This window comes from Colias eurytheme, chromosome 8 (genome assembly GCF_061535395.1).
Source record: "Colias eurytheme isolate Ceu_HAF_F1 chromosome 8, ilColEury1 Martin Lab GWU primary, whole genome shotgun sequence".
NCBI classification, from domain to species: Eukaryota; Metazoa; Arthropoda; class Insecta; order Lepidoptera; family Pieridae; genus Colias; species Colias eurytheme.
Window position 1 is genome coordinate 4,025,787 of NC_142987.1, and position 21,597 is coordinate 4,047,383.

Below are 21,597 nucleotides of genomic sequence, written 5' to 3' on the forward strand. Positions count from 1 at the left end.
ATGAATGCCAGCAGACGCGTAATATAATAAATGATTAATTACGTCGTCGCGTTGAAACAATTTTCGAAAGCCATATTTCAAATGTTAATTTATTTTATTACGTTTAGCGGGAGACAAAAACATTAATGGATACAACAATAATGAATGTCGGACATGATATGTTTGTTTTGAGTGTGTGTTTAACGTTAATGCGTTTTTTGTTGCAGTGGGTTGAGCACAAGCGCTGAGCGGGGAGTGACGCCGGTGTACCTCAGGTGCCGTGAGGGCACGGTGTCGTGGCTGTACCCGCGCGGAGCACTGCGACTGCTTTTCCGACCGCCACTGCCGGCCGATGAGAGGGACTTCAGAGTGTGCATCCGAGTGATAAGACGCCCAGACCCACCTGATTTGTTTCACTCGCTGCAGCTTAATGACTTAGGTAAGAGACTTGAGATCTTTTTGCATAATGTTGTTTGCTTTTTGATTGATGATATTTGAAAAAGCTATTATGGTAACACACATATTTGCATCAAAATAATTTCAAATTTTCCTTTTCAGAAGTTGCAGAGCGGTTTCCAGCGCGTATCTTCGTAGAGGGTGTTCGCAAGTTGATACCTCTGTATGCACCTGACGACGACGACCCTCGCGAGCTTCGCTGTTTCCGAAGCAAGCACGGTCGCGCTGCTTTATACGTCGAAGCGGAGCCAGAAGAGGGGCCCAAGAGACGAGTGGCCACGTTCAAGTACGAGGTTCGCTCGATGGAGAGGCACTATGACCCCGCTACTGCTGAATGCAGGCCGTGCTCCGAGTCGGAACTCGAACTAGCCTTTTGCACTAGCGATCTCGGTAAGATTTATGATGTTTTATATATTTATAGAAACATAACTTTGAATTTATAACTCATTAAGACCTTTAGACAATTTTAACAACAGTCGGACGAAAACTGAGTTAGTTATAATAATAAAGTGAGCTAATTCTGAGGAGATAATATCATAAATAAACGCCCTAATAACTTAACGTTCGTGTAAGTCTAATAGCTAATAATGTGTAATAACATTTTATTGGTTCTAATTTGCACGATTGCATTATGGCATTCTGGACTAGCCTTTATCTTGACAAAGTATATTAACGGGACCGTGTTCTCGGGTACGCCCATTCTATTTTCTGAAATATTGTGTTCTCGGCACCCTTCGCATAATGAGTTAAGAAAACCAGTAGCGGGCCCTGAACGTAATAAACCGTCTCGAGCGCGCGACGGAGACTGCACGGCAATTTGTCGCTATAATCGAGATTCCTTACGTAAAATTTAACGTTATTAAATAAAATTATAATTTCTTTTCACTTAACCACCGCGTATTTGTTGAGAATGCGCTTATTATCCTACTCGTGATTACCGAGAAAAATACTTTTTATTAAAAAAAAAGTTGCGCAAGGCTTTGTTGTACCGCTAAGTGACCGCGCGATGTTCTTAGAATGGCGCGGGATCAAAATGCAACTTATACCGGTCCTGAATCCGGAGTACGGAAGCTCGTACATATGCAGGATAGGGGCAGCTTAGATTCAATTTACCTCCATAATGAGTAAAGATGACGAGTACTGGATAAACGAGTAGAAAGGCACGCGACGCAGTGGGGAGCGGACTTGTGAGGTTTTTTATGCCATTGTGATAGATTATAATGGTGTTTTGTAGTTGCCCGCGGAGCGGTGGGCGGCCGACTCGACGTTATTAGCCGCCTCTACCACGAACCTTCGAAATTTTTGTGTGTCATGCTACATAATAATCATCGATATTCCAAACAGCGTGACATCGAGCGAGAACAACAATTTGGTCCTCTTGTATTAAGACTTGAATATTTTAATTCGACGCCGAGCTTTTAACAAACATTAATTACTGGATTAGTTGACACACCGATTAATAATATTAATTAAACGTTGAGTTGATGTTCACTGCAATTTATACAAAAATAAGTAGGAAATACAAGAGATGATTAGAGTTACGATCGGACATAAAAGTTATTTTATTGAATTTCATTAGCTTTAATCTTTTTTAAACAGTAGTTTCTTTTTAGTCATCTTCTTAACGACTTTGTAATAAATGTTCATACGTTGAAATATATGACTTGATAGTTTTATTGTGTATAAAATATGTATTTAAATAGTTACGCATAGAGATTTTAAAAGATAACGACGTATCTCGTTAGCTAAAAGCCTCCACTGTAATTATCAGCTCCGGGCGGCACCGAGTGAATGTCCATTTACAATTCACTTATCTACGTTCAAACAAAAGTTGCAAAATGCTCCACAATTTGCTTATTCACGTATAACAAAAAAATATATCTGTAACAATAGAGATAAGTACCAATATAGTGGACGCGTTTTAGTTTTTGTGCGTCTGGAATTTGGTGATGTCAGCGTTGGTGACTTAAGTAGTGACTATTAAGAACTGATAAATAGAAAAACGATTTGGACCCTTTTTGTCTCTAAGCTTTTGAGATTATAACTGAATTTCTCATTTATTGTAGTCTTTAATGTTAATTGAGTTTTATTTAAAATTCAGTAGAAACTTAGAAATTACAATAGGTTTTTCCGTGTGTAGTATATTATTTTAAAAATAAATTTCCTTTGTCTGCAGTATCCCGAGCGGTAATAGTGGGCAGTGAACAGCGGGAGGACTTGGACACAACTCAGCTGACGTTGCGGCTGACCAAGCTGGTCCGCGCTACCGGGGCGGACGGCGAGCCTAGTGATGTAGATGATGAATATTATAGGTATGTATATTAATATAATAGCTGTTATATCGCCGTTGTAACATAACCCGAGTTTCACCAAGTTTATTCAACATTTTAGTGTATCGTGTAACAAAAGTAACATTGTTGTTATTGTTGAGACAATAAATTTTATTTTAAATTTAATCTTCCTTTACACACACAAAACTAGATAAACAGTAAAGCATGAACAACCATTACTTTACAGATTGACTATATACATATTAAAATTACCATTATAGAAGGCTACATAACAATATTCTCATCAATTATTCCTTCCCCAGGTACGAAACAGACAACACGGTCCGTTCCAAGCGTTCTCTCCACGCGCACGTGCACGTGTCCGCGTCGTGCGGCGCGGGCGCGGGCGCGGGAGAGTTCGTAGTGATGGCGCGACGGGCACTCGGGCGGTTGCGGCTTGTGTGCGCACCGCATGCTGAACAGTGGGATCGATTGGCTAAGAGAAGAACTGCTGAGGGGAATGCGCATTGTGCTCTGTTGTAATCGATGAGCTGGGTTAGGAATGCGCGGTGTCCGAGCTCAATAGAAATAGGAGCACGTGCGCTGTTTCAATAGTCTGGTTCGTGGTGACGGCGCGACGGGCACTTGGGCGGTTGCGGCTTGTGTGCGCACCGCATGCTGAACAGTGGGATCGATTGGCTAAGAGAAGAACTGCTGAGGGAAATGCGCATTGTGCTCTGTTGTAATCGATGAGCTGGGTTAGGAATGCGCGGTGTCCGAGCTTAATAGCGATAGGAGCACGTTTCAATAATCTGGTTCGTGGTGTTCGTGGTGATGGCGCGACGGGCACTTGGGCGGTTACGGCTTGTGTGCGCACCGCATGCTGAACAGTGGGATCGATTGGCTAAGAGAAGAACTGCTGAGGGAAATGCGCATTGTGCTCTGTTGTAATCGATGAGCTGGGTTAGGAATGCGCGGTGTCCGAGCTTAATAGCGATAGGAGCACGTTTCAATAATCTGGTTCGTGGTGTTCGTGGTGATGGCGCGACGGGCACTCGGGCGGTTGCGGCTTGTGTGCGCACCGCATGCTGAACAGTGGGATCGATTGGCTAAGAGAAGAACTGCTGAGGGGAATGCGCATTGTGCTCTGTTGTAATCGATGAGCTGGGTTAGGAATGCGCGGTGTCCGAGCTCAATAGAAATAGGAGCACGTGCGCTGTTTCAATAGTCTGGTTCGTGGTGACGGCGCGACGGGCACTTGGGCGGTTGCGGCTTGTGTGCGCACCGCATGCTGAACAGTGGGATCGATTGGCTAAGAGAAGAACTGCTGAGGGAAATGCGCATTGTGCTCTGTTGTAATCGATGAGCTGGGTTAGGAATGCGCGGTGTCCGAGCTTAATAGCGATAGGAGCACGTTTCAATAATCTGGTTCGTGGTGTTCGTGGTGATGGCGCGACGGGCACTTGGGCGGTTACGGCTTGTGTGCGCACCGCATGCTGAACAGTGGGATCGATTGGCTAAGAGAAGAACTGCTGAGGGAAATGCGCATTGTGCTCTGTTGTAATCGATGAGCTGGGTTAGGAATGCGCGGTGTCCGAGCTTAATAGCGATAGGAGCACGTTTCAATAATCTGGTTCGTGGTGTTCGTGGTGATGGCGCGACGGGCACTTGGGCGGTTACGGCTTGTGTGCGCTCCACATGCTGAACAGTGGGATAAATTGGCTAAGAGAAGAACTGCTGAGGGGAATGCGCATTGTGCTCTGTTGTAAGCCAAAGGAGTGGGGTGAACTAGAACCGCGCATTTTGCATTACTCCAATAAGCTGGAGAATGTGATTGGCTGTAACAAGAATAATAGTGCGATTGTAGCAACTGTGAAATCATCTGACGATGCGACGTACGGTGGACAGAAACGCATCTTGTGTGTCATCTTGCTGCTCTACCTAGAGTGTGTAGTGGGATATGCTGTATACAGTGCGTTTTGGTAATAGTACAATGTGGAATAGAGGACGAATGCGCTGGGAACCCACACTGCACGCTGTTACAAGCCCGAGCTGACTTGGAATAAAGGGGCAGTGCCTTGATGTGCTGAGAACATAAACTATACGCACAATAGATACTGGCGTATGCTCTTACACTGCTACACTATAAGACCGATGTAGTGTGATATGATCTCCTGGATGTAATCGACACAATGAAATAAACCAAGTTATGAAATATCCAAATTCTTTGAACAACATAAACTTAGATAAAAGAGAAACATTGATGATACTTTCTTTACTGTGTTAAAAATAAGTGAAGATTCGCTTGCCATAAATTAGCTTGTACAAATGCAATATTGTAAATATGATTAATATTAATGAATGTGGTCCACAGTGCCAAATGTAAGATTTACATATAGCTTATAAGGTTGATCTCAAGCTGTAAATAATGTACATTTTAGATTAAAATTTAATGGATATACATTATTGCCATTTATAGTATATGATATGCTATTTGAAAGAAATTAATAATTTTAATATAAGAACTTTATAAAAAAATATATTCCTATTTAAACATTATTTCCACAAGCTTCCAAGGATTTTATATATTTAGATCCTATTTTATGCAAAGATGTGTAAACCAACTAACTATATATTTTTCATAATTTTTATTACTTAGCACTTTCTATTTTAACCTTTTGATATTTATCAACCTCATATTATTATGTCAATTTACTATGTATAAGAAAGCTTATATATAACTAAGTTTAAATCCTATCAATTTTAGTGCTTCCAGTAACAAAATCTATAAAATATATGAAGATATTAAACTATTTGTCTGTAAAATAACATATTCTTTATTTAACTCGAATATATGTATACAATTAAGTAATATATTTTGTACAGATGTTTAAACATTTAAATGTATTATTGAAAAATAAATTGTGATATAGTTGTATTGAAATATTGTCAAGTGCCTATTGTAGATAATAATTTGTACATGAGAAAATATAAATGTGCTGTTAAATAAAATAATATAAAATTTATATTATCTTACTCGTTTAATTGTATTTTTTCCTTTCCTATCTATATTAATATTATAAATGCGAAAGTAACTCTGTCTGTCTGTCTGTTACTCAATCACGCCTTAACTACTGAACCAATTTGAATGAAATTTGGTATAGAGATATTTTGATACCCGAGAAAGGACATAGGATAGGTTTTATCCCGGAAATCCTACGGGAACGGGTTTTTCTTTGAAAACGCGGGCGAAGCCGCGGGCGGAAAGCTAGTATGCTATATAACAGTATATAAAGCCCTATGCCAGTTACTGTTGACCTATTGCATAACATCTTGGGGTGGTGCTCCTAAAACTTATTTTATTAAGATAGAAAGAGCACAACGAGCTGTCTTAAAAGTTATAAAATTTCTGCCTTTCTTTCACCCTACAAAGGACGTTTATGTGATGACCAGGGTACTAACTGTACGACAGTTATTTATTCTTCACACAGCTGTACAGTGTACGCCAACATTCTCTTACTACCTTCAGCCTTGAGCGGGCTAACGCGTCACGCAGAAGGGGTAAAATTTGTGAAACGAATAACATAATAAATTCAGTATATAAAGGGTAAAATTTGTGAAACGAGTAACATAATAATTCACACAATAAATTCAGTATAAAATTTTCACATCGATTTTTTGTTACCAGGGCCCTAATATCTACAATAAATTAAACAAAATTCTCTCAATTTTTTCACTAACAACTGACAAGTGTAAACGTGTGATAAAGGAATGGATTCAAAAATTGGATTATGCTGCTAGGTACCGAAAACTTGCTTCAAATTGTGATGTTATTAAATATGAAATTAAAATTAATATTAATATTAATTATATAATAATAAATTATTTATGACAGTAGGTAAAATGATAAAATTGCTTTCAGTGTAAATTATTTATTTAAAATATAAATAAACAAATAGATGAATTGGAAAATATGTATGACACACAAACATAAACGCGCGCGCGCACACACACAACACAACACACACACATATGTAGGTTTATTTTTAAACTTTTAAAATTTTAAATAACTTATGTCGTTCTCACTACCTAACCACAAACTATTGAATTATGTGAAACATATTTTTGTAATTGTATTTTGTTCCGAGGGCGGGGACCTGGTGATCCGTGATACTGGTTACAACCCATTTCAGACACCAGCTCCTCCAACTCCAGCTAATTGTTTGATAATTTTGTATGCATGTAGATTAATTTATGTGATTGGGAATTGTGAGGAGAAATAAATAAATGATTTGATTTGATTTGATACACCAACCACAATCACCCAACACAAAGAGCCATCCACATGCTTGGCGAACGTTCATAATGCTACATCCACACGCTGGCTGTTTGTCACAAACACCGCAAACAGCAAACGAAGTCCAACACCAACCACAATCACCCAACACAAAGAGCCATCCACAAGCTTGGCGAACGTTCATAATGCTACATCCACACGCTGGCTGTTTGTCACAAACACCGCAAACAGCAACACATTCACATTCAACATTCACATTCACATTCACATTCACATTCACATTCACATTCACATTCAACATTCACATTCACATTCACATTCAACATTCACATTCACTGTTCGCTGTTCGCTGTTCGCTGTTCGCTGTTCGCTGTTCGCTGTTCGCTGTTCGCTGTTCGCTGTTCGCTGTTCGCTGTTCGCTGTTCGCTGTTCGCTGTTCGCTGTTCGCTGTTCGCTGTTCGCTGTTCGCTGTTCGCTGTTCGCTGTTCGCTGTTCGCTGTTCGCTGTTCGCTGTTCGCTGTTCGCTGTTCGCTGTTCGCTGTTCGCTGTTCGCTGTTCGCTGTTCGTTGTTCGTTTTCGTGTTCGTGTTCGTGTTTGTGTTTGTGTATGTTCACATTCACATTCACATTCACATTCACATTCACATTCAAATTCACATTCACATTCACATTCACATCCACATCCACATCCACATCCACATCCACATCCACATTCACATTCACATTCACCGTTGTTCGTTGTTCGTTGTTCGCTGTTCGCTGTTCGCTGTTCGCTGTCGCTGTCGCTGTTCGCTGTTCGCTGTTCGCTGTTCGCTGTTCGCTGTCGCTGTCGCTGTTCGCTGTTCGCTGTTCGCTGTTCGCTGTTCGCTGTTCGCTGTTCGCTGATCGCTGTTCGCTGTTCGCTGTTCGCTGTTCGCTGTTCGCTGTTCGCTGTTCGCTGTTCGCTGTTCGCTGTTCGCTGTTCGCTGTTCGCTGTTCGCTGTTCGCTGTTCGCTGTTCGCTGTTCGCTGTTCGCTGTTCGCTGTCGCTGTCGCTGTTCGCTGTTCGCTGTTCGCTGTTCGCTGTTCGCTGTTCGCTGTTCGCTGTTCGCTGTTCGCTGTCGCTGTTCGCTGTTCGCTGTTCGCTGATCGCTGTTCGCTGTTCGCTGTTCGTGTTTGTGTTTGTGTTTGTGTTCGAAATAAAATTCGAGTTTGTGTTTGTGTTTGTGTTTGACTTTGTGTTCGTGTTTGTGTTTGTGTTTGTGTATGTTCACATTCACATTCACATTCACATTCACATTCACATTCACATTCATATTCACATTCACATTCACATCCACATCCACATCCACATCCACATCCACATCCACATCCTTATCCACATCCACATCCGCATCCGCATTCACATTCCCATTCAATATTTACATTAACATTCACATTCAACATTCACATTCACATTCACATTCACATTCACATTCACATTCACTGTTCGCTGTTCGCTGTCGCTGTCGCTGTTCGCTGTTCGCTGTTCGCTGTTCGCTGTTCGCTGTTCGCTGTTCGCTGTTCGCTGTCGCTGTCGCTGTTTGCTGTTCGCTGTTCGCTGTTCGCTGATCGCTGTTCGCTGATCGCTGTTCGCTGTTCGCTGTTCGCTGTTCGCTGTTCGCTGTTCGCTGTTCGCTGTTCGCTGTTCGCTGTTCGCTGTCGCTGTTCGCTGTTCGCTGTTCGCTGTTCGCTGTTCGCTGATCGCTGTTACATTCAATATTTACATTAACATTCACATTCAACATTCACATTCACATTCACATTCACATTCACATTCACATTCACATTCACTGTTCGCTGTTCGCTGTCGCTGTCGCTGTTCGCTGTTCGCTGTTCGCTGTTCGCTGTTCGCTGTTCGCTGTTCGCTGTTCGCTGTTCGCTGTTCGCTGTTCGCTGTTCGCTGTTCGTTGTTCGTTTTCGTGTTCATGTTCGTGTTTGTGTTTGTGTATGTTCACATTCACATTCACATTCACATTCACATTCACATTCACATTCACATTCACATTCACATTCACATTCACATTCACATTCACATTCACATTCACATTCACATTCACATTCACATTCACATTCACATTCACATTCACATTCACATTCACATCCACATCCACATCCACATCCACATCCACATCCACATCCACATCCACATCCACATCCACATCCACATCCACATCCACATCCACATCCACATCCACATCCACATCCACATCCACATCCACATCCACATTCACATTCACATTCACATTCACCGTTGTTCGTTGTTCGTTGTTCGCTGTTCGCTGTTCGTTGTTCGCTGTTCGCTGTTCGCTGTTCGCTGTTCGCTGTTCGCTGTTCGCTGTCGCTGTCGCTGTTCGCTGTTCGCTGTTCGCTGTTCGCTGTTCGCTGTTCGCTGTTCGCTGTCGCTGTCGCTGTCGCTGTTCGCTGTTCGCTGTTCGCTGTTCGCTGTTCGCTGTTCGCTGTTCGCTGTTCGCTGTTCGCTGTCGCTGTCGCTGTCGCTGTTCGCTGTTCGCTGTTCGCTGTTCGCTGTTCGCTGTTCGCTGTTCGCTGTTCGCTGTTCGCTGTTCGCTGTTCGCTGTTCGCTGTTCGCTGTTCGCTGTTCGCTGTTCGCTGTTCGCTGTTCGCTGTTCGCTGTTCGCTGTTCGCTGTTCGCTGTTCGCTGTTCGCTGTTCGCTGTTCGCTGTCGCTGTCTTTGTTCGCTGTTCGCTGTTCGCTGATCGCTGTTCGCTGTTCGCTGTTCGCTGTTCGCTGTTCGCTGTTCGCTGTTCGCTGTTCGCTGTTCGCTGTTCGCTGTTCGCTGTTCGCTGTTCGCTGTTCGTTGTTCGTTTTCGTGTTCGTGTTCGTGTTTGTATTTGTGTATGTTCACATTCACATTCACATTCACATTCACATTCACATTTACATTCACATTCACATTCACATTCACATCCACATCCACATCCACATCCACATCCACATCCACATCCACATCCACATCCACATTCACATTCACATTCACCGTTGTTCGTTGTTCGTTATTCGCTGTTCGCTGTTCGCTGTTCGCTGTTCGCTGTTCACTGTTCGCTGTTCGCTGTTCGCTGTTCGCTGTCGCTGTCGCTGTTCGCTGTTCGCTGTTCGCTGTTCGCTGATCGCTGTTCGCTGTTCGCTGTTCGCTGTTCGCTGTTCGCTGTTCGCTGTTCGCTGTTCGCTGTTCGCTGTTCGCTGTTCGCTGTTCGCTGTTCGCTGTTCGCTGTTCGCTGTTCGCTGTTCGCTGTTCGCTGTTCGCTGTTCGCTGTTCGCTGTTCGCTGTTCGCTGTCGCAGTTCGCTGTTCGCTGTTCGCTGTTCGCTGTTCGCTGTTCGTGTTTGTGTTTGTGTTTGTGTTCGAAATAAAATTCGAGTTTGTGTTTGTGTTTGTGTTTGACTTTGTGTTCGTGTTTGTGTTTGTGTTTGTGTTTGTGTATGTTCACATTCACATTCACATTCACATTCACATTCACATTCACATTCACATTCACATTCACATTCACATTCACATTCACATTCACATTCACATCCACATCCACATCCACATCCACATCCACATCCACATCCACATCCGCATCCGCATTCACATTCCCATTCAATATTTACATTAACATTCACATTCAACATTCACATTCACATTCACATTCACATTCACATTCACATTCACATTCACATTCACATTCACTGTTCGCTGTTCGCTGTCGCTGTCGCTGTTCGCTGTTCGCTGTTCGCTGTTCGCTGTTCGCTGTTCGCTGTTCGCTGTTCGCTGTCGCTGTCGCTGTTCGCTGTTCGCTGTTCGCTGTTCGCTGATCGCTGTTCGCTGTTCGCTGTTCGCTGTTCGCTGTTCGCTGTTCGCTGTTCGCTGTTCGCTGTTCGCTGTTCGCTGTTCGCTGTTCGCTGTTCGCTGTTCGCTGTTCACTGTCGCTGTTCGCTGTTCGCTGTTCGCTGTTCGCTGATCGCTGTTCGCTGTTCGCTGTTCGCTGTTCGCTGTTCGTGTTTGTGTTTGTGTTTGTGTTCGAAATAAAATTCGAGTTTGTGTTTCTGTTTGTGTTTGACTTTGTGTTTGTGTTTGTGTTTGTGTATGTTCACATTCACATTCACATTCATGTTCGTGTTTGTGTTTGTGTATGTTCACATTCACATTCACATTCACATTCACATTCACATTCACATTCACATTCACATTCACATTCACATTCACATTCACATTCACATTCACATTCACATTCACATCCACATCCACATCCACATCCACATCCACATCCACATCCACATCCACATCCACATCCACATCCACATTCACATTCACATTCACATTCACCGTTGTTCGTTGTTCGTTGTTCGCTGTTCGCTGTTCGCTGTTCGCTGTTCGCTGTTCGCTGTTCGCTGTTACATTCAATATTTACATTAACATTCACATTCAACATTCACATTCACATTCACATTCACATTCACATTCACATTCACATTCACTGTTCGCTGTTCGCTGTCGGTGTCGCTGTTCGCTGTTCGCTGTTCGCTGTTCGCTGTTCGCTGTTCGCTGTTCGCTGTTCGCTGTTCGCTGTTCGCTGTTCGCTGTTCGCTGTTCGCTGTTCGCTGTTCGCTGTTCGCTGTTCGCTGTTCGCTGTTCGTTGTTCGTTTTCGTGTTCGTGTTTGTGTTTGTGTTTGTGTATGTTCACATTCACTAATAATAACAAGAGAACAGTGCAAAAGTGAAGTGTAAACAGAAACATTAGAACGAAAAAGTGTGGTTATTAAGTCAATAATAATAACATCATTTTCAAAAGTGACAGTTCAAAGTACCAACCTAACAAAAAGTATACCATAGACTATAGACATTGACAGTACCAACCTACATTTCTATCGTTTCTATCATAAACTTCAGTGTTGCCAACTACAATTCGGGGTTACCAAATTAAATTCAGTATTGCCATTCGATAAATATCTCCCCAAAATTATGGAAAAAGAAATGGAAAATTTCTGGGTAAAATTGAAGGAACAAATGGCGGCACAAACAAGAGAAATAACAGAAGCAGTCACTAAAAACGTTACAGAAAGCATAAATGAGAAACTAATTGCTCTTACGGAAGAAAATAAAAACCTAAAAACGGATGTTAAGAAACTACAAGATAAAATCAAAACTATGGAAGAAGATAGAAGACGAAACAACCTCATATTCTTTGGCGTAAAAGAAGAAAATCGTTATGAGTCCCAAATTGATCTGATTATAAACTTGCTTGATGAGAATATATGAATATCCGTTTGAATCATCATGAAATTAACAATGCATACAGACTTGGAGAAAAGAACCATAAAAACATGCGCCCTATACTAGTAACTTTCACAACAAATTGGAGGAAAATGGAAATTCTCAAGAATAAAAAGAAATTAAACTCGGATATTTACATAAAAGAAGACTATAGTAAAGAAGTTCTAGAAAAGAGAAGACAGCTTTTGCCCCAACTAAAAGAGGAACGAGCGAAAGGTAAAATCTGCTACCTCGTTAAAGATAAACTGATTACTAAGGAAAACAAAGAAGATCAGAAGGACAAAAGAAAACGAGATCGCAACGAATCTCCAAGTAAATCACCAAATCACGCAACCATGCCTGCTCCAAAGAAGGTTAACAAAACAAATATGTTGGATTATGTTGCTAGAGGAAGATCTTCGTCACTAACCATTCCAACAACGTCAAAAAACTGTTAAATGACATCGGCAACCGGAAACAAAAACAAATAAACGAAACTTCTTTTAATATCAAAAAAACCAATCAATACACCCCAAGACGGCTGGTCACCGCGGGGAAAAGCGACCACTACCCTCCAATCAATTCCACATCCGCGCCAATCGTTTCAGAAAGCGATAAACGAAATTCAAAACAAATTTTTCATATAGCAACATTTAACACGCTGTCATTAAGGTTAGATGAGAGTTTACAAGAACTAATTTTAGCCATCCAACATATTAAGTGGGACATAATAGGCCTTAGTGAAGTACGACGAATGGGTGAGGCTATTGAAGAACACAGCGAATTTATTTTCTACTACAAAGGAGAAACACCCGGAAGACACGGAGTAGGTTTTTTAATAAAAAAAGAACTCAAAAGTTTTATCAAGGAATTTGTTGGCGTCTCAGAAAGAATTGCGATATTAAACATAAGACTTCCGCCAAAGAAAGAAAATTGGTCTATTATACAGATTTACTCCCCGACTGAGCAATCGTCTAATTCTGAAATTGACTCCTTCTACTTATCTCTAAACAATGCCATCAATGAATACACATACAAAAATTGCATAGTCATGGGAGACTTCAACGCTCAAGTTGGAGTTTCAAGAACAGGAGAAGACATCATCCTAGGTCCTCACAGCAAAGGTAAAAGATCGAGAAACGGGCAAAAATTATTGGAGTTTGCTTTTGAAAATAACTTGAAAATACTGAATAGTCTATACAAGAAAAGAAAATCAAAGAGATGGACATGGGTATCACCGGATGGACGTTATAAGAACGAAATCGATTATATTCTCTCAAACAAAACGAAATCATTCGAAGACTGCAGTACTATCGCAAATCTAAATTTCAATAGCAACCACAGAATGATGCGGGCTCGTCTCAATACATCGTCAGGTTCAGACAACAGTCGCCCTTTTAAAGTCAAAACTCGAACGCCAACTAACGCAACATCATCGGCTACGATTAGAGATAAATTAAATTCTTTGAAAGGAGCGCTTACTCAAGACCTAACTACTCAACAAAAATATGATATGCTCTATGAAATATTAATAACAAAATCTGGAAACAAAAAAACAATTAAAACGAAATCGACAATATCTGAAAAAACTAACGAACTTTTGGAAAAACGGTTAAATCTAATAAAAATACCTAATAAATCTAGAAGCATAAGAATGGAAATAGGTAAGTTAAGTAAAGAGATCAAAACACAAATGAAAAAAGATCGTAAGAGTTTTAGACTAAAAATCTTTGAGAAACATATTGCCAAGACAGGGGGAATTAAAAAAGCTGCTAAGTTTATAACAGATAAAACAAACTGGATACCAAAGATGAAAGACCGAAAAGACACGACGAAGACCAAAAGATACGATATATTAAACATCGCCACCAAATTTTACGAAGACCTGTATTCCAAAAAAAATAAAACCGACGAAACTGACTTACAGAGCAACGAAACTGTTCCACCAATACTGAAAGAAGAAATAATCAAAGCTATAGAAACACAAAAAATTGACACAGCTCCCGGACCAGACTCTATCAGCAATGCACTATTAATGGAGTGTAAAAGCGTTCTTGCACCAATACTGCAATATATATTTAATGACATACTGGACACGGAAACCATACCAACCCAGTGGGCGAACTCATCAATAACCCTTCTCCACAAAAAGGGAGATAAGAGTGAAATCAACAACTATAGGCCCATTAGCCTGATGTCTAATATATATAAAGTATTCGCAAAGATCATCCTCCGTCGAATAACCAGGAATCTAGACGAGAATCAGCCTAGAGAACAGGCTGGTTTCAGGGCAGGATATTCGACGCTGGACCACATACACGCAGTGAGACAGATTTTTGAAAAGAATAAAGAATACAATATACCGTTCTACTGTTGTTTTATTGATTTCAACAAGGCATTTGATTCAATCGATCACGAATGCATCTGGCGAAGTTTAAAAAATCAAGGAGTTGAATTAAAATACATCAGAATTCTAAAAAATATTTACACAATTAGTACAGCGAAAATAAAATTAGAAAAACATGGAAAAGAAATAAAAATAAACAGAGGCGTACGACAGGGAGATCCTATTTCCCCTAAATTATTTACCGCGGTCTTAGAAGAGATCTTTCGAAAACTCGATTGGGATCAATATGGCTTAAATATACATGGACAACACCTAAACAACCTGCGCTTCGCCGATGATATTGTCATATTCGCGGCATCAAGTACTCATCTCCAAAGCATGCTAGAAGACCTAGAGAGGGAAAGTCGTAAAGTCGGCCTCACAATGAATATAACAAAAACTAAAATCATGACGAACGCTACGGAATCTCCTATTATATTAAACAGTAAACCCATTGAATATGTGAAAGAATACACTTACCTAGGCCAACAGATATCCATAAATAATGTTATGTCGAAAGAAATCGATACAAGAATTGGTCTTGCTTGGAAAAGTTATTGGAGACTGAAAGAAATAATGAAAAATGAGGAAACAAAGGTATACATTAAGAAGAAGCTTTTTAACACATGTGTATTACCAGTCTTAACTTATGGTTGCCAAACGTGGTCACTTACCAAAGCGCAAAACTCAAAAATAAGGACATGCCAGACGTCTATGGAAAGGAGCATGTTAAATATTAGGAAAAACGACAGAGTAAGGAATAAAACAATCAGAAAGCGTACGAAAGTAGAAGATGTGATATGTAAAACACGGAAGCTTAAATGGGAATGGACTGGCCATATATTAAGAGGATGTGAAAAATGGAATAGAACATTGATTTTCTGGTATCCCAAAAATGGAAAAAGGAAACGGGGGAGACAGATTAGAAGGTGGGAAGACGAAATCGTAGCAACAGCGGGAAAAACATGGACGAGAACAGCACTGAACAGAAAAGAGTGGAAGGGAATGGAGGAGGCCTTTGCCAAATTAGGGCAAACAGACCAATCTGCCGATGTCGACTCATCAGAGTCTTAATTAAGTTGTTATATGCACATATTGTTTACCATTGTTGTGTCTGATTAAGGCCAATAAATAAAAATAAAATAAATAAATAAATAAAATGTTCACATTCACATTCACATTCACATTCACATTCAAATTCACATTCACATTCACATTCACATTCACATTCACATTCACATTCACATTCACATTCACATTCACATTCACATTCACATTCACATTCACATTCACATTCACATTCACATTCACATTCACATTCACATTCACATTCACATTCACATTCACATTCACATTCACATTCACATTCACATTCACATTCACATTCACATTCACATTCACATCCACATCCACATCCACATCCACATTCACATTCCCATTCACATTCACATTCACCGTTGTTCGTTGTTCGTTGTTCGCTGTTCGCTGTTCGCTGTTCGCTGTTCGCTGTTCGCTGTTCGCTGTTCGCTGTCGCTGTTCGCTGTTCGCTGTTCGCTGATCGCTGTTCGCTGTTCGCTGTTCGCTGTTCGCTGTTCGCTGTTCGCTGTTCGCTGTTCGCTGTTCGCTGTTCGCTGTTCGCTGTTCGCTGTTCGCTGTTCGTTGTTCGTTTTCGTGTTCGTGTTCGTGTTTGTGTTTGTGTATGTTCACATTCACATTCACATTCACATTCACATTCACATTCACATTCACATCCACATCCACATCCACATCCACATCCAGATCCACATCCACATCCACATCCACATCCACATTCACATTCACATTCACATTCACTGTTCGCTGTTCGCTGTTCGCTGTTCGCTGTTCGCTGTTCGCTGTTCGCTGTTCGCTGTTCGCTGTTCGCTGTTCGCTGTTCGCTGTCGCTGTTCGCTGTTCGCTGTTCGCTGTTCGCTGATCGCTGTTCGCTGTTCGTGTTTGTGTTTGTGTTTGTGTTCGAAATAAAATTCGAGTTTGTGTTTGTGTTTGTGTTTGACTTTGTGTTTGTGTTTGTGTTTGTGTTTGTGTTTGTGTTTGTGTATGTTCACATTCACATTCACATTCACATTCACATTCACATTCACATTCACATTCACATTCACATTCACATTCACATTCACATTCACATTCACATTCACATCCACATCCACATCCACATCCACATCCACATCCACCTCCACATCCACATCCACATCCGCATCCGCATTCACATTCCCATTCAATATTTACATTAACATTCACATTCAACATTCACATTCCACATTCACATTCACATTCACATTCACATTCACATTCACTGTTCGCTGTTCGCTGTTCGCTGTTCGCTGTTCGCTGTTCGCTGTTCGCTGTTCGCTGTCGCTGTCGCTGTTCGCTGTTCGCTGTTCACTGTTCGCTGTTCGCTGTTCGCTGTTCGCTGTTCGCTGTTCGCTGTTCGCTGTTCGCTGTTCGCTGCCGCTGTCGCTGTTCGCTGTTCGCTGTTCGCTGATCGCTGTTCGCTGTTCGCTGTTCGCTGTTCGCTGTTCGCTGTTCGCTGTTCGCTGTTCGCTGTTCGCTGTTCGCTGTTCGCTGTTCGCTGTTCGCTGTTCGCTGTTCGCTGTTCGCTGTTCGCTGTTCGCTGTTCGCTGTTCGTTTTCGTGTTCGTGTTCGTGTTTGTGTATGTTCACATTCACATTCACATTCACATTCACATTCACATTCACATTCACATCCACATCCACATCCACATCCACATTCACATTCACATTCACAGCGAACAGCGAACAGCGAACAGCGAACAGCGAACAGCGAAAAGCGAACAGCGAACAGCGAACAGCGAACAGCGAACAGCGAACAGCGAACAGCGAACAGCGATCAGCGAACAGCGAACAGCGAACAGCGACAGCGACAGCGAACAGCGAACAGCGAACAGCGACAGCGAACAGCGAACAGCGAACAGCGAACAGCGAACAGCGAACAGCGAACAGCGAACAGCGAACAGCGAACAGCGAACAGCGAACAGCGAACAGCGAACAGCGAACAGCGAACAGCGAACAGCGAACAGCGAACAGCGACAGCGACAGCGAACAGCGAACAGCGAACAGCGACAGCGAACAGCGAACAGCGAACAGCGAACAGCGAACAGCGAACAGCGAACAGCGAACAGCGAACAGCGAACAGCGAACAGCGAACAGCGAACAGCGAACAGCGATCAGCGAACAGCGAACAGCGAACAGCGAACAGCGACAGCGACAGCGAACAGCGAACAGCGAACAGCGAACAGCGAACAGTGAACAGTGAATGTGAATGTGAATGTGAATGTGAATGTTGAATGTGAATGTTAATGTAAATATTGAATGGGAATGTGAATGCGGATGCGGATGTGGATGTGGATGTGGATGTGGATGTGGATGTGGATGTGGATGTGAATGTGAATGTGAATGTGAATGTGAATGTGAATGTGAATGTGAATGTGAATGTGAATGTGAATGTGAATGTGAATGTGAATGTGAATGTGAATGTGAATGTGAATGTGAATGTGAATGTGAACATACACAAACACAAACACAAACACGAACACAAAGTCAAACACAAACACAAACACAAACACAAACTCGAATTTTATTTCGAACACAAACACAAACACAAACACGAACAGCGAACAGCGAACAGCGAACAGCGAACAGCGATCAGCGAACAGCGAACAGCGAACAGCGACAGCGAACAGCGAACAGCGAACAGCGAACAGCGAACAGCGAACAGCGAACAGCGAACAGCGAACAGCGAACAGCGAACAGCGATCAGCGAACAGCGAACAGCGAACAGCGAACAGCGACAGCGACACACATTCACATTCACATTCACATTCACATCCACATCCACATCCACATCCACATCCACATCCACATCCACATCCACATCCACATTCACATTCACATTCACATTCACTGTTCGCTGTTCGCTGTTCGCTGTTCGCTGTTCGCTGTTCGCTGTTCACTGTTCGCTGTTCGCTGTTCGCTGTTCGCTGTTCGCTGTTCGCTGTCGCTGTTCGCTGTTCGCTGTTCGCTGTTCGCTGATCGCTGTTCGCTGTTCGCTGTTCGTGTTTGTGTTTGTGTTTGTGTTCGAAATAAAATTCGAGTTTGTGTTTGTGTTTGTGTTTGACTTTGTGTTTGTGTTTGTGTTTGTGTTTGTGTTTGTGTTTGTGTTTGTGTATGTTCACATTCACATTCACATTCACATTCACATTCACATTCACATCCACATCCACATCCACATCCACATCCACATCCACATCCACATCCACATCCACATCCACATCCACATCCACATCCGCATCCGCATTCACATTCCCATTCAATATTTACATTAACATTCACATTCAACATTCACATTCCACATTCACATTCACATTCACATTCACATTCACATTCACTGTTCGCTGTTCGCTGTCGCTGTCGCTGTTCGCTGTTCGCTGTTCGCTGTTCGCTGTTCGCTGTTCGCTGTTCGCTGTTCGCTGTCGCTGTCGCTGTTCGCTGTTCGCTGTTCGCTGATCACTGTTCGCTGTTCGCTGTTCGCTGTTCGCTGTTCGCTGTTCGCTGTTCGCTGTTCGCTGTTCGCTGTTCGTTTTCGTGTTCGTGTTCGTGTTTGTGTATGTTCACATTCACATTCACATTCACATTCACATTCACATTCACATCCACATCCACATCCACATCCACATCCACATCCACATCCACATCCACATCCGCATCCGCATTCACATTCCCATTCAATATTTACATTAACATTCACATTCAACATTCACATTCCACATTCACATTCACATTCACATTCACATTCACATTCACATTCACATTCACATTCACATCCACATCCACATCCACATCCACATCCACATCCACATCCACATCCACATCCACATCCACATCCACATCCACATCCACATCCGCATCCGCATTCACATTCCCATTCAATATTTACATTAACATTCACATTCAACATTCACATTCCACATTCACATTCACATTCACATTCACATTCACATTCACTGTTCGCTGTTCGCTGTCGCTGTCGCTGTTCGCTGTTCGCTGTTCGCTGTTCGCTGTTCGCTGTTCGCTGTTCGCTGTTCGCTGTCGCTGTCGCTGTTCGCTGTTCGCTGTTCGCTGATCACTGTTCGCTGATCACTGTTCGCTGTTCGCTGTTCGCTGTTCGCTGTTCGCTGTTCGCTGTTCGCTGTTCGCTGTTCGCTGTTCGCTGTTCGTTTTCGTGTTCGTGTTCGTGTTTGTGTATGTTCACATTCACATTCACATTCACATTCACATTCACATTCACATCCACATCCACATCCACATCCACATCCACATTCACATTCACATTCACAGCGAACAGCGAACAGCGAACAGCGAACAGCGAACAGCGAACAGCGAACAGCGAACAGCGATCAGCGAACAGCGAACAGCGAACAGCGAACAGCGACAGCGACAGCGAACAGCGAACAGCGAACAGCGAACAGCGACAGCGAACAGCGAACAGCGAACAGCGAACAGCGAACAGCGAACAGCGAACAGCGAACAGCGAACAGCGAACAGCGAACAGCGAACAGCGAACAGCGAACAGCGAACAGCGACAGCGACAGCGAACAGCGAACAGCGAACAGCGACAGCGAACAGCGAACAGCGAACAGCGAACAGCGAACAGCGAACAGCGAACAGCGAACAGCGAACAGCGAACAGCGAACAGCGAACAGCGAACAGCGAACAGCGAACAGCGAACAGCGAACAGCGACAGCGACAGCGAACAGCGAACAGCGAACAGCGAACAGCGAAAATCGAACAGCGAACAGCGAACAGCGAACAGCGATCAGCGAACAGCGAACAGCGAACAGCGAACAGCGACAGCGACAGCGAACAGCGAACAGCGAACAGCGAACAGCGAACAGCGAACAGCGAACAGCGAACAGCGAACAGTGAATGTGAATGTGAATGTGAATGTGAATGTTGAATGTGAATGTTAATGTAAATATTGAATGGGAATGTGAATGCGGATGCGGATGCGGATGTGGATGTGGATGTGGATGTGGATGTGGATGTGGATGTGAATGTGAATGTGAATGTGAATGTGAATGTGAATGTGAATGTGAACATACACAAACACAAACACAAACACAAACACAAAGTCAAACACAAACACAAACACAAACACAAACTCGAATTTTATTTCGAACACAAACACAAACACAAACACGAACAGCGAACAGCGAACAGCGAACAGCGATCAGCGAACAGCGAACAGCGAACAGCGAACAGCGAACAGCGACAGCGAACAGCGAACAGCGAACAGCGAACAGCGAACAGCGAACAGCGAACAGCGAACAGCGATCAGCGAACAGCGAACAGCGAACAGCGAACAGCGACAGCGACAGCGAACAGCGAACAGCGAACAGCGAACAGCGACAGCGAACAGCGAACAGCGAACAGCGAACAGCGAACAGCGAACAGCGAACAGCGAACAGCGAACAGCGAACAGCGAACAGCGAACAGCGAACAGCGAACAGCGAACAGCGACAGCGACAGCGAACAGCGAACAGCGAACAGCGACAGCGAACAGCGAACAGCGAACAGCGAACAGCGAACAGCGAACAGCGAACAGCGAACAGCGAACAGCGAACAGCGAACAGCGAACAGCGAACAGCGAACAGCGAACAGCGAACAGCGAACAGCGACAGCGACAGCGAACAGCGAACAGCGAACAGCGAACAGCGAAAATCGAACAGCGAACAGCGAACAGCGAACAGCGATCAGCGAACAGCGAACAGCGAACAGCGAACAGCGACAGCGACAGCGAACAGCGAACAGCGAACAGCGAACAGCGAACAGCGAACAGCGAACAGCGAACAGCGAACAGTGAATGTGAATGTGACGCTCGCGTGC

At 43.0% G+C, this 21,597-nt stretch overlaps 1 protein-coding gene across 1 annotated transcript in view; it reads left to right on the plus strand.

Moving 5' to 3' along the window:
• LOC149906411 (meteorin-like protein) overlaps window positions 1-3,328 on the plus strand; it is a 34,777-nt gene extending 31,449 nt beyond the window's left edge. The window contains exons 2-5 of the mRNA XM_090104532.1: window positions 207-418; window positions 538-825; window positions 2,612-2,747; window positions 3,029-3,328. Coding sequence (XP_089960658.1) covers window positions 207-418; window positions 538-825; window positions 2,612-2,747; window positions 3,029-3,248 — 856 coding nt within the window. The 3' untranslated portion in view covers window positions 3,249-3,328. The remainder of the gene's footprint in view (window positions 1-206; window positions 419-537; window positions 826-2,611; window positions 2,748-3,028) is intronic.
• Window positions 3,329-21,597: the final 18,269 nt, after the last annotated feature.